Source organism: Melanotaenia boesemani, chromosome 18 (genome assembly GCF_017639745.1).
Source record: "Melanotaenia boesemani isolate fMelBoe1 chromosome 18, fMelBoe1.pri, whole genome shotgun sequence".
Classification (NCBI taxonomy): domain Eukaryota; kingdom Metazoa; phylum Chordata; class Actinopteri; order Atheriniformes; family Melanotaeniidae; genus Melanotaenia; species Melanotaenia boesemani.
In genome coordinates, this window is record NC_055699.1 from 22,144,024 (window position 1) to 22,157,713 (window position 13,690).

Sequence of the window (13,690 nt, forward strand, 5' to 3'; positions counted from 1 at the left end):
TAAAAGGCAGCAAAAAATAGCAAGAATCACAATAAAAGCATAAAACATATTAAAATGATTAAAGGCAAAAAAAAAAAGTTACAAGTTAGCGTGCAGATTTCATGTATAGGCACATGAGAAAAGAAATGTTGTTAACCTGGATTTAAAAATGTCTACATTTGGTGAAAGTTTAATCTCCACTGGCGGTTTGTTCCACTTGTTTGTAGCCTATCAGCTAAATGCTGCTTCTCCGTGTTTAGTCTGGACTCTGGTCTGGACTAGCTGACCAGAGTCTTTGGGTCGAAGAGCTTTGCTAGGTTTATGTTCTCTGAACATATTACAGATGGATTCTGGGCTTAAATCGTTCTGGGATGTAAACGATCAGAAGGGTTTTAAAATTTATTCTGACTGACTGGAAGCCAATGTTGAGATTTCAAAACATGTGTGATGTGTTCAGATCCCTTAGTCCTGGTTAAAATGCTGCTAAAAAGCTGTCTTAATGACAACTTTGATGTGGCTGCTGAAAGTTAGATCTATCAATCTTGCAGAGTTCAGCAAGACAATGCTAAACCACGTCCTGCATCCATCACAACAGCATACACAGAGTCCGGCTAATGAACTGGTCTACCTGCAGTAAGTCCAGGCCTTTCACCAATAAAAAACATCTGGAGCATCATGAAAGCAAAACTCCAACAACCAAGGTCCAGGACTGTAGAACAGCTAGAATCCTGTGTCAGACCAGAATGGGACAACATTCCTCTCCTAAAACTCCAGCAACTGGTCTTGTCACTTCCCTGCTACACATATTTAAACATCACCCTGGAACTACTTTTTTAGAGATGTGTTACAGCCGTCAAATTCAAAATGAGTTTATATTTTCCATTAGATGGTAAAATGCCTCATTTTCAGCTTTGTTGCTTTGTTTGATTTTCTAACTAGCCTAGTTATCCAGCAAAGGCCAGAGTCTCATTTTTCAGTTGATGAATTATTTTTATCCTATTAGTAGAAAGCATAAAGTAAAAGAAAGCGTTTTCTGTTTAAAAGAGTTTTTCCAGCTGTTTCTCCAACTTCTCGACATTTTTTTCTTATTTTTTTTCCGCTGACGTCTGACGTCGCGTCTGACGCTGAGCTCCAACATCTGCAGCTGCTTCTGATAACGGTAAGTTGTTTCCTAAACAAAAGAAAGAAAAAAAACCTAAATGCTTTATTTTGATCAAGTCCACAGAAGAAAAGGGGCGAATGGAGTTTTTTTCCCCCAAAAAGCAGCTTTACTGGTTTAGCTGGCTAAATTAACCTTAACGGTAATCTTGGGGTCTGATCCAAAATGGCACTGCGGTCAAGCCAGGCGCCTTTCTCATATCCGTAGTAAAACTAGCCGCTGCTGTATTTCAAGTGCGCATTTACTCTCAACTTTGTGGTAAAAGCCAATAAACAGCTCTGGAAAGCTTCGAAAATGACTTTTGATTCCCTCGCCCTGTCTCGCAGATATGGGGGAGAATTAAAGATGTATTTTAACAGTAAATGTCGGTTTATGAACCAAAAGAACATTGAGTCTTGTGAAAGTTCCGCAGGGATATTAAAATCTCGGCAATCTCAAAGCTACCGCCACCATGGCCACTTCCGGATTTAAAAATCTGGCTCTGTGTCTGTTTTGCCTTGCAGCCATTTTCAGACAGGAATGACAGGTTTTCCTTGTTGAAAGTTATAGTGATAAAAAAACTAAATAAAATCAGTTTATTCCATAAGTAGCCCAAGAGGTGTTACTGGTCAAAATACTTCCTATACTTCTTGCAAAAATTATATGAAACACTTCTACTGTAGTTTTCCATAAGTCCCTTATAGATAGCAATAAGAGCCATTTTGATCTAACTTTAAATAAATAAAACATATTTATTCCATAAGCTGGTCAATACACTTGTACTGCTGGATTTAGTACTGTCTATACTACATGTACATGTACCAATTCAACTGTGTAGTTTTTAAGTTATTTATTGTTGAAGTCCTTTCTGTATGTTAATAAGGATTTTTGTCCAACTTAAAATTGGAAAAAAAAACCATGTCTTCTATATGTAGTTCACAAGACGTGTACTTCTGGACCTAGTACTTCATAAATTACTTGCACAAATACAATGAAGTACTTTTACTGCATACTTTTGGAGTATTTTGTGAAAAGTCCCTTACTGATAGCAGTAAGAAACATTTTCGTCTAAATTTGTGGGGAAGAATAAAAATTTCGGGACGAGATGGCAGATTGATTTATTTCAGTAATTCAATTCAAAAAGTGAAATTTGTATAATGTAGACATTCATTCTTCACAGACTTGACATAATTCAAATGTTTATTTCTTTTAACTGACAACTAATGAAAACACCAAATTCAATGTCCCAAAAAATTTGAATATTACTTAAGACCGAAAGAAAAACAGGATTTCTAGAAACGATGGCAAACTGAAAAGTATGAACATGAAAAGTATGAGCGTGTACAGCACTCAATACTTAGTTGGGGTTATTTTAGTTGATCAAAGTTTCAGTTTTGAATGGAATTACTGAAAAAAAATAAACTTTTTCATGATATACAAATATATATATATAAATATATATATGTGTGTGTGTGTGTGTGTGTGTGTGTGTGTGTGTGTGTGTGTGTGTGTGTGTGTGTGTGTGTGTTTCTCCTGCTCTGGTGTTACGCAGGTAGCTCAACTGTCGTCATGGCAATGCGCACAGGTGAACAAGTAGAATCTACGTAATTGAGGTATGAGGAGTGGGCCAAAATACCTGCTGAGAGGTGCAGAAGTCTCATTGACAGGTTGTGCAACAAAATATTAAGTTAAGGGCACCATCAATTTTGTCCAGGCTTGTTTCATGAGTTTATTTTTTTTAAATAATTCTGTTAAAGCATGGTTGAAAAGCAATGTCTGACTTTCATTGGTTAAATTTCATAGAATTTGTATTTATTATTACTTTTGTCAGATTTAAGTTATTTCTGTGACCATTGTGAGTTTTTCTTTCATTAACCGAAGGGTACCAAGAATTTTGTCTATGTGTGAGATTATCAAAACCTTAATTTAGGCCAGTTGTGAGAAGTTGTGAGACACACAAGCCATTTTAGTGCCAGTCACACACACACTTAAAGTTCTCAGGAAATCAGGAGGCATGCAGCCTGCATCAACACACAGAACCAACCAGGGAAAACTGCCATTTGGTATTTACATAAATGCATCAGTATCAGTCAACATACAGTGTGTGCAGAATTATTAGGCAAATGAGTATTTTGATCACATCATCCTCTTTATGCATGTTGTTCTACTCCAACCGGTACAGGCTTGAAAGCCTACTACCAATTAAGCATATCAGGTGATGTGCATCTCTGTAATGAGAAGGGGTGTGGTCTAATGACATCAACACCCTATATCAGGTGTGCAAAATTATTAGGCAACTTCCATTCCTTTGGCAAAATGGGTCAGAAGAGAGATTTGACGGACTCTGAAAAGTCAAAAATAGTGAGATTTCTTGCAGAGGGATGCAGCACTCTTAAAATTGCCAAGCTTTTGAGGCCTGATCATCGAACAATCAAACGTTTCATTCAAAATAGTCAACAGGGTCGCAAGAAGCGTGTTGAAAAAACAAGGCGCAAAATAACTGCCCATGAACTGAGGAAAATCAAGCGTGAAGCTGCCAAGATGTCATTGGCAGTGTTGGGAAAGTTACTTCCCAAGTGTAATATATTTCACATTACCAGTTACTTTCAATTTTAAGTAATACATTTCTTTACAATATTACTCTCTGTATAAAGTAATAAGTAACATATTACTTTTCAGTTACTTTTCACCAAAATAAGCATTTAGGACAAGGCATTACGCAATGAAGGTGCGCAATATTTTGTCATGGTGAATAGTTCTCATTTAAATGTAGTTCCTCATTATTATAGTATGTGTGTGGCAACAAAGTCTAATGAGGTTGCATCAGAAAGTAGTTGTTAATATGAACTGCTGAATTACAATAATGTAATGATATGGAAGAATTAAACGACATGATGTGATACAAACTCTTGTTCTACACCTCATTGTTCTTTTCGATTTCTCTGATGTATTCAAAATAGTGAGAGTAAACCCACTTAGAAAATGTCGAGTCGGTTGCCATCATTCCTCGTCCTTTTCTTCTTCTTCTTCTTCTGTTAATTTAAAGCCGCCGCCCTCGTCTTCTTCTTCTTCCTCTTCTTCTTCTTCTTCTACTTCATATTTATTTTCGGCTGTTGCGCGATGGTTGTTTTATTATTTATTTGTCTGATGTTTATACTGACAGTTGGGATTGTAACGCATTACCGGACTCATTTACTGTAATAATATTACCAAAATATAGTTAGTAACGCATTGTATTACTTCGTTACTGCCAAACGTAGTATATTAGAGTAACGAGTTACCTTTGTAACGCGTTACCCCCAACACTGGTCATTGGCCACCAGTTTTGCCATATTTCAGAGCTGCAACATCACTGGAGTGCCAAGAAGCACAAGGTGTGCAATACTCAGGGACATGGCCAAGGTAAGGAAGGCTGAAAAACGACCTCCACTGAACAAGACACACAAGATAAAACGTCAAGACTGGGCCAAGAAATATCATAAGACTGATTTTTCTAAGATTTTATGGACTGATGAAATGAGAGTGAGTCTTGATGGGCCAGATGGATGGGCCCGTGGCTGGATCAGTACAGGGCAGAGAGCTCCACTCCGACTCAGACGCCAGCAAGGTGGAGGTGGGATACTGGTATGGGCTGGTATCATCAAAGATGAGCTTGTGGGACCTTTTCGGGTTGAGGATGGAGTCAAGCTCAACTCCCAGTCCTGCTGCCAGTTTCTGGAAGATACCTTCTTCAAGCAGTGGTACAGGAAGAAGTCAGCATCGTTCAAGAAAAACATGATTTTCATGCAGGACAATGCTCCATCACACGCATCCAAGTACTCCACTGCGTGGCTGGCCAGAAAAGGTCTAAAAGAAGAAAAAATAATGACATGGCCTCCTTGTTCACCTGATCTTAACCCCATAGAGAACCTGTGGTCCCTCATCAAATGTGAGATCTACAGGGAGGGAAAACAGTACACCTCTCTGAACAGTGTCTGGGAGGCTGTGGTTGCTGCTGCACGCAATGTTGATCGTGAACAGATCAAGACACTGACAGAATCTATGGATGGCAGGCTTTTGAGTGTCCTCGCAAAGAAAGGTGGTTATATTGGTCACTGATTTGTTTTTGTTTTGTTTTTGAATGCCAGAAATGTATATTTGTAAATTTTGAGTTGTTATATTGGTTTCCCGGGTGAAAATAAATAAGTGAAATGGGTATATATTTGGTTTTTGTTAAGTTGCCTAATAATTATGCACAGTAATAGTCACCTGCACACACTTCCAAAAATATTCAGCTTTGATATTTATGAGTCTTTTGTGTTCATTGCGAACATAGTTGTTGTTCTATAATAAAATTAATCCTCAAAAATACAACTTGCCAAATAATTCTGCACACCCTGTACATAAGGATCAGTATGTTGGCATTTACACCTCTTGCAGAAAAAGGATTTCCTTACTCTCACTAAAAATGAGAGAAAGACCATCTTATCAGATCCTGGAGCAGCAATTGGACGGGGCAATCTGGAGAAAATATAAATTCATGTGTCAGTGAGTCTCCATAAAATGTATTTAAAGGGCTCAAGTAAAATATTATTTTCCATCATGTTTTTATTTATTTATTTATTTATCTATTTTTTTGTCAAAAGTGTGTCAACCAGTGTTGGATAACTGAGGACAGGTTGTTGCCACCAGCTCACTAAACATGTTGTCTTTCTAAATTGTGAAAACAACACAGGGTTAGTAAACACATGGATCAGTAGCAAGCAGATACTTCATTGCAGTGTGTGTGTGTGTGTGTGTGTGTGTGTGTGTGTGTGTGTGTGTGTGTGTGTGTGTGTTCATATGTATATGTGTGTCTCTTTTTACAGCTGTGAACTAGTCTTGTGTGTATGAAATGTGTAGAAATTTTTCTTCTGTTTACTTTTGGCCCCTTCTCTTTATAAAATATGTAGATCTGTATTAACAGAGTTTTGCATCAAGTCATTAACTATTTGTGGTATGAAATCAGAACAGTCTCACCATCATCGTGTCGACTGGTCACATGACTGCTTCCATCTCTGAGTCAGCTCTGCCGTGGATCAGTCAGATGGCAAACTGCCTTGTTGATATCATGGCCAATGACCCTTTTCACCACATGGATGTTTTTTCTCTGGTCAGTAGAACTGGGTGGTTTTTCAACCTCAGGCCCCCAGTACCTACCTCTCCACGCCATGCCACCTCAGAGCTGGGCTACAGAGCTAACACTTGGTTTCTTGTCCCAGTTTGTCCTTGAGCTTTGGCTTTGTCCTCTGAATAGATGATGGTTGGAAGATGGTGGTGATAGATTTTCATCCTTTTTTGTTTTATTAGTGGGTCTCTGCTGACTTTATTCTTACGGAGGAGCTGAGTCGACTTGAACGATATGCAGCCCATGAAGAGTTTCAGGATGAGGTGTCTCAGCTCAGACAGACACGAGAGAGGGAGGGGAAAGAAAAAAGGAAACAGTGTTAATAGTTATCCCACAGAGTGTGTGTAGCTGTGTGTCTGAGAAAAGTTGCAAGTGTTTTCGCTAAAAGATTTGCAAAAACAAAAAAAAAATCTTCAGATGTATGCGTGTATAAGCAAAAAGCATTCTTCATTGCAAGTAAAGTGTCAATTTTTTAGAGAAACTTGGATTTTTTTATTACCTATTTTATATTATCTGGATCTTTTTCATGCATAAATTTAGCATTTCCTTCTAATTTAGTTTATACTGACACAGGTACCTTTTTAATTCTTCATGAGATTTCTAACAACCTATTCAACTTTTCAACAGAGCTTCGTTACCACCAGCAAAGTGTCCACTCTTTCCACTGCTTTGGAATGTGAGAGTCTCCAGTCATACACACTCTCATCACTCTCTATTTGCCTTTTATTTGTTCTCTTCCTTTCCTTTATTTATTTTTATTTTATTATTTTTCTTATTTTATGTTTTTATAGTGCACCTATTTTATAATTTTTTTTGCCATTCCCCCTGCCTATTTTTTTTTTTCTTTTGTCCTTCCTCTGTAATTTCCCTAGTTCCCGTCTGCAGTTTCTCTTTTTCACTCTGCAGTTTCCTCTGAGCGCTGTCTCTAACGTGCTGGCCTGGAGTTGATCTTTTAGAACCTACTCACTCTGGTTCAGACGTTATTTTTTAAAACCCACTAGCTCGGGTTTCCTCTAATTGTAAGGTCTTCTTCACAGTGACCCAGTCACACAACCTTATTTTTATCACAAAATTTGTACTCAACTGCTCCCGTTTCTCACTTTGTCGAAGGCGAATTTCCCTTCACTGTCCGTTGCCAGATTCAGAACCCCAGATACTGGCCTCTCTATTCACCTAACATCGAGGTAGAGGTCTTTTACAGGTCCCAGACCTGGCTGCGCAGTCTTCAGTCTCTCTGTGATTCCACACCAGCTTCAGACGGGTATTTGGGATCCGAATCGAAGGACCAAATATGTTAGGAAAATCCTTCCCAACACCAAGCACTGCAAAGCTAAACAAGAAAGAACACAGAGCAGTACTTCATGTATACAATTTTACTTGCAAGGAGTGTATGCACCACACACTGATACACACACTGAGTTGCTTCACACATTACAGGCATTATAAAGGGAGGTTCACAAAGTCCTTCCCTCGTACATCAGACACTTCAGAATTACACAAGTCTCAGGTTACAGTATTTTTCCACTAAAGATAAGACATGAAAAATAAGAAGCATGAGTAGGTTAGTGTCTGGTCTCCTCCTGGTACAATCATGTCCTTTTATCTCGTCCATGGACCTTGACTTTCTGTTTCTTCAGACTCAAGCATAAACCAGCACACACATGCACAAAGAATGCTGCTGAGTACTTTTTCTAAATCTTAATGATTCAATTGGTTCAGAGTAGATACAGAGTAAATACAAAGTTAATTCTGAAAACATAATGAGTAAATGATTGGTTCAAAGTATAATAATAAATCATTAATAAAATCACAAATATAATAAACATAATGATAATCCATATGATTTTCCTAACACCACCAAAAACCATAAACTTGGTTTTGTCTTAATGGAAATTTAAAAAATTACTAGCCATCCATGCCTTTATGTCATGGAGACATTGAAGAAGTAAAGATTAAATGAAGGGGCAGAGCACATGCCTGCAGACAGAGCTGAACGGATCCATCGTGTGTGGATGTTCCAGCTTCTAGAATAACCCTTATCTAAATGTAATCACCTTACTGAACACTATCATGAACCTGGAACTGTTGATCTGATGGAGGCTGAAGTGTAATTTGATTATGAAATGTCATAATAAGATAATCTGTAGCAAGTCATTAGATCTCAAAGTTGAACAAAATTCTCTAGCGTTAGTAATTTAGATCCAACAGAATCAGGCTACCAGCTCCTCAAAGGTGGAACATGTTCTAACTTATACACTTAAAGTATGAACATTTAGTTTGGAGTTAAAAACGTCAGAGGGTCATCAACAGATATTTATACATGAGGGAGGCCTGGATTCAAATCCTCGAAACTTTTAAAAAAGTGTCGACACATCCTGATATTTTTAGCAATAGTCAGAAAATCTTTTTAGTGATGAATAAATTTCTTTACAGGAAGATGGAGAGGAGTGGTGTCTCTGAGGAGCAGCAGCCGTCATGCTGTCCTTTGTGTCAGGGACGTCCTGAAGGATCCAGTCTCTACCAGCTGTGGACACTGGTTCTGCAGACACTGCATCAGCTCATACTGGGACCAGTCTGCTTCATTGGGAAGTTTCTACTGTCCCCAGTGTGGTAAAACATCCAGCCAAGGTAGAACCAAACATTTATCTTCTGATTGACTTTCTGAAAACCAGACATGTTTTTAAAGATTTAATAATGTAATTTAGCTTTTATTCCTTCTTATTTCCAGCAGATGTTGGTCTGCAGGAGGTTTTAGATGAACATAAAATCAGTCTGAGGAGGAGATGTGAACATGTGACTGAAGGAACTGATGGAACAGGAAGTAGAACCCTCCTCAACAGGATCTACACTGAGCTCTTCATCACAGAGGGACAGAGTGAAGAGGTTAATACCCAACATGAGGTGAGGCAGCTGGAGACCGCTTCCAAGATCAACACCCTCCATGACACTCCAATCAGGTGCCACGACAGTCTTTAAAAGCCTTACCAGACCAACATGGACCAATCAGAGTGGTTCTGACCAACGGCGTCGCTGGTGTTGGAAAAACCTTCTCAGTGCAGAAGTTCACTCTGGACTGGGCAGAGGGCTTGGAGAACCAAGATGTCAGTGTGGTGGTTCTGCTTTCATTCAGGGAGCTGAACTTGATCAGAGATGATCAGTACAGTCTTCTCCAGCTGCTCCATGTTTTCCATCCAACATTACAGAAGATCCCAGCAGAGCAGCTGGCTGTCTGGAAACTTCTCTTCATCTTTGATGGTCTGGATGAAAGCAGACTTTCTCTGGACTTCAACAACACTGAGGTTGTTTCTGATGTCACACAGAAGTCTTCAGTCAACGTGCTGCTGACAAACCTCATCGAGGGGAATCTGCTGCCCTCGGCTCTCATCTGGATCACTTCTAGACCTGCAGCAGCCAATCAGATCCCTCCTACATGTGTTGACAGGGTAACAGAAGTACGAGGCTTCACTGATGTCCAGAAGGAGGAGTACTTCAGGAGGAGATTCAGTGAATGAAGAGATGTCCAGCAGAATCATCTCCCACATGAAGACATCCAGGAGCCTCCATATCATGTGTGGAATCCCAGTCTTCTGCTGGATCACTGCTACAGTTCTGGAGCACATGTTGACCACAGAGCAGAGAGGAGAGCTGCCCAAGACCATGACGGACATGTACTCACACTTCCTGATGGTCCAGACAAAGAGGAAGAAGAACAAGTACCATGAGGGACATGAGAAGAGTCCACAAGAGCTGATGGAGGCTGACAGGGAAGTTCTTCTGAAGCTGGGGAGGCTGGCGTTTGAACATCTGGAGAAAGGACACATCATGTTCTACCAAGAAGACCTGGAGCAGTGTGGTCTGGATGTTACAGAGGCCTCGGTGTTCTCAGGAGTTTGTACTGAGATCTTCAGAAGAGAGTGTGTGATCTTCCAGAAACCAGTTTACTGCTTCAGTTCATCTGAGTGTTCAGGAGTTTCTGGCTGCAGTCTACATGATGCACAGTTACATCAACAAGAACACAGAGGTGCTGAAGATCCTCCTGGGTCAATACTACAGCTACTCATCTTTGGATGAACTCCTAGATAGAGTCATAGATGTTTCCACTAAAAGTAAAAATGGCCACCTGGACCTGTTCACTCGCTTCCTTCATGGCCTCTCTCTGCAGTCCAACCAGAGACTCTTAGCAGGCCTGTTGGGTCAGACAGAGAACAGTCCAGAAACCATCCAAAAAGTCATCAGTAATTTAAAAAGTAAAGACAGAGCCAGTACTGATCTATGTCCTGACAGAAGCATCAACATCTTCCACTGTCTGATGGAGATAAATGACCTCTCAGTTTATCAGGAGATTCAAGAGTTCATGAAGTCAGAGAACAGATCAGAGAAGAAGCTCTCAGAAATCCAATGTTCAGCTCTGGCCTACATGCTGCAGATGTCAGAGGAGGTTCTGGATGAGCTGGACCTGGAGAAATACAACACAACAGAATGGGGACGACATAGACTGATCCCAGTTGTGAGGAACTGCAGGAAGGTTCGGTGAGTCTATGTTAACTGACATCATCAGAAACCATAGATTAGTTTTTCCAAATATACATAATACGAAACTACTCTTATTGTCTTCTAAATGTAAATCTTTAAGTTAAATTATTTTTTTATTTACCTTGGGCCATTTGAAGATCACAAGCTTGTTAACACATGCATTTTTTTTATATTTAATGTTAGTTTTCTACAGTATAGATGAGTCACTTTACTGCAGAAATTAAACTTTTAGCACCATGAGGAAACTGAGCGAGGGGAAAGTTACAGCCAATATTAATGAAGACACATAAGGCAAGGCAAATTTATTTGTATAGCACATTTCATGTACAAGACCATTCAAAGTGCGTTACATAAAACATGAAAAGCATTATATCAGAAAGCAAAACAAGTGCATTAAAAAACCAAAACAAAACAAAAAAAAACAACAGCTAAAATAAAATAGATAAAATGCAAGAACTAAAGTTTCAATGTGGGGAAAGACAGTATTAAATCATGACGCGTTTAATGATTCCAGCTGAAAAGAAACAGATGCGGATCTGAAAATAAAAACTATTGAAATGCAGCAGAGAACAGGTTTAATCTAGATTTGTGTTTCAGCTGATCTGGGAGTTTGTTCCAGACATGTGAAGCATAGAAGCTGAATGCAGCTTCTCCATGTCTGGTTCTGACTCTAAGAACTTATAAGAAACTGGATCCAGATGACCTGAGGGTTCAGGTAGGTTCATACTGGGTCAAGAGGTCACTGATGTATTTTGGTCCTAAACCATTCAGAGCTTTAAAGATCAGCAGCAGAACTTTAAAGTCTATTCTCTGATGAACAGGCAGCCAGTGTAAAATCCTCAGAGCTGGACTGATGTGGTCCACCTTCTTGGTCTTAGTGAGGACTCAAGCAGCAGAGTTCTGAATATGCTGCAGGTGTCTAATTGATTTTTTAGGTAGTGTTACAAACCCTCATGTCTAGGGGAGAAAAGGCTAGTAACAAAGCAGGCCGGAGTCAGTACTGAAAATGAAATATTTATTAACAAGATGTATAAACCTAAACACAATTTCCAATAACCCAAAAAGAAAATAACAAAAAAGGGTTCAATATTTAGTAACAGCAAGTGTCCTACAAAAGGAATTTTACTATAACCGGCAGTAACTTAAAACTTGTTTAAACAAAAGTAAACTTAACGAAAGGTGCCCACACTTGCAATTTACACAAGTAATACAAAAACAAAATATCTACCAGGTAAATTCTGAGATTTCAAAAGTTTCACAGATGGTGATCAATCCAAATGGAGGAGGGAGGAGTCTCGGGTGCAGATCCCACAGCCAATCATTGTGTTGCTCCAGCTCAGCAGCATTTACATTGATGGCTGCAGGCTGACAAGCCTCGGGCTGTAACAGGGTAGCACTGTTACAATAATCAAGCCGACTAAAGATGAAAACATGGACAAGTTTTCCAGGTCTTGCTGAGAAATCAGATCTTTTACACTTCATATATTCTTAAGGTGATAGTAGGCTGATTTTATGATACCCCTAATGTGTTTCTCAAAGTTTAGGTCTGAGTCCATCAATACACCCAAATTTCTGGCCTGGTTGGTGGTTTTAGGTGTATAGACTGAAGCTTTGTGATGATCTTCAATCGTTTCTCCTTGGCACCAAAGACAATCACCTCAGTTTTGTTTTGTTTACCTCTAGGGAAGTAAAGCGCTGAAATGAGCTTGTTTGAAAGCGTGTACGTTATGACGTCATAAGGGACAATAACCACTCCCCACAGAGCGATGGACCCGTCTACCGGCTCTCAAAGCCCGCCCTCTAAAAATCACCTAGCGCCCAGTGTTTTTCCCTCTTTCGGCAACCCTCGTTAGCGGACATGGCTAAGCGACAGAAGCACTGTTCTGTTTGTGGCTGCATAAATGAACACGAAAACGTTTTTTTACTTCCATCCCTGAACCCACGGGACTGAGTGGATTAATTTTATTTTTGGAGGAAATGTACCCGAAAACTTCCAAAGGTTTTGCATGTCTGTGGCCAGCATTTCAAAGAGGACTGTTTCCACACAACATGGGGGCATGGAAAGCAGGCTTGGCCAACCGTTTGAAGCTGAAGCCAGGTTCAATACCACTGTCCCGTGACACAGCTGGAGAGTAAGAGCTGGCAAGTTATTTTATCGTTTCGGCCTTATTAGTCTAACTAAAGTTTAGACACATCCAGTCTTTAATCTCCTCAATGTATTTACCAACAGCCTCTATGGGGCCTCGGTCTCCTGGTGACATTGTAGTATATATCCGTGTGTCATCTGCGTAGCTATGGTAACTAATTTTGTTGTTATTTGTGACCTGTGCCAGTGGGAGCATGTAGATGTTAAAGAGAAGAGGGCCCCAGGATGAAACCTTGGGGAACTCCACATTCTTGTCTGCTCAGATGTAAAATTACCTATTGACACAAACTACTTTCTATTCTCTAAATAAGTTTTAAACCAGTGTAGCGCAGCGCCAGAGAGGCCCACCCAGTTCTCCAGTCGTTTAAGCAATATATTTTGGTCGACTGTATCAAATGCAGTCCTCAGTCTTACTGGACCTCAGTAAGACTAAAACTGACATTTTTCCATCATCTGTATTCAAACATATGTCATTAATGACTTTGGTCAGAGCATCTCAGTGCTGCGGTGCTGTCTAAAACCTGACTGGAAGAAATCATAGCAGTTGTTTTGTGTTAAAAAAATAGTTTAGTTGACGAAAAACGGCTTTTTCGATGATCTTACTTAGAAAAGGAAGATTTGAGATCGGGCTGTAGTTGCTCATTTGTGTCTTGTCTAGATTGTCCCTTTTTAGCAGACGCTTGATTACAGCTGTTTTTAAAAGTTCTGGGAAGACAACCAAAATTAAAGACAAGTTCACAATCTGTAA

At 39.6% G+C, this 13,690-nt stretch overlaps 2 protein-coding genes across 2 annotated transcripts in view; one reads left to right on the plus strand and one right to left on the minus strand.

The window, feature by feature from the left end:
* Positions 1–13,690, minus strand: part of LOC121628724 (NACHT, LRR and PYD domains-containing protein 12-like) — a 2,607,341-nt gene that overhangs the window by 658,552 nt on the left and 1,935,099 nt on the right. The gene's annotated exons all lie outside the window — the stretch shown is intronic.
* LOC121628728 (protein NLRC5-like) overlaps positions 8,764–13,690 on the plus strand; it is a 54,352-nt gene continuing 49,425 nt past the window's right edge. Inside the window, 3 exon segments of the mRNA XM_041968020.1 lie at positions 8,764–8,891; positions 8,992–10,211; positions 10,213–10,793. Of these exon segments, the coding sequence (XP_041823954.1) occupies positions 9,732–10,211; positions 10,213–10,793 (1,061 nt within the window). The 5' untranslated portion in view covers positions 8,764–8,891; positions 8,992–9,731.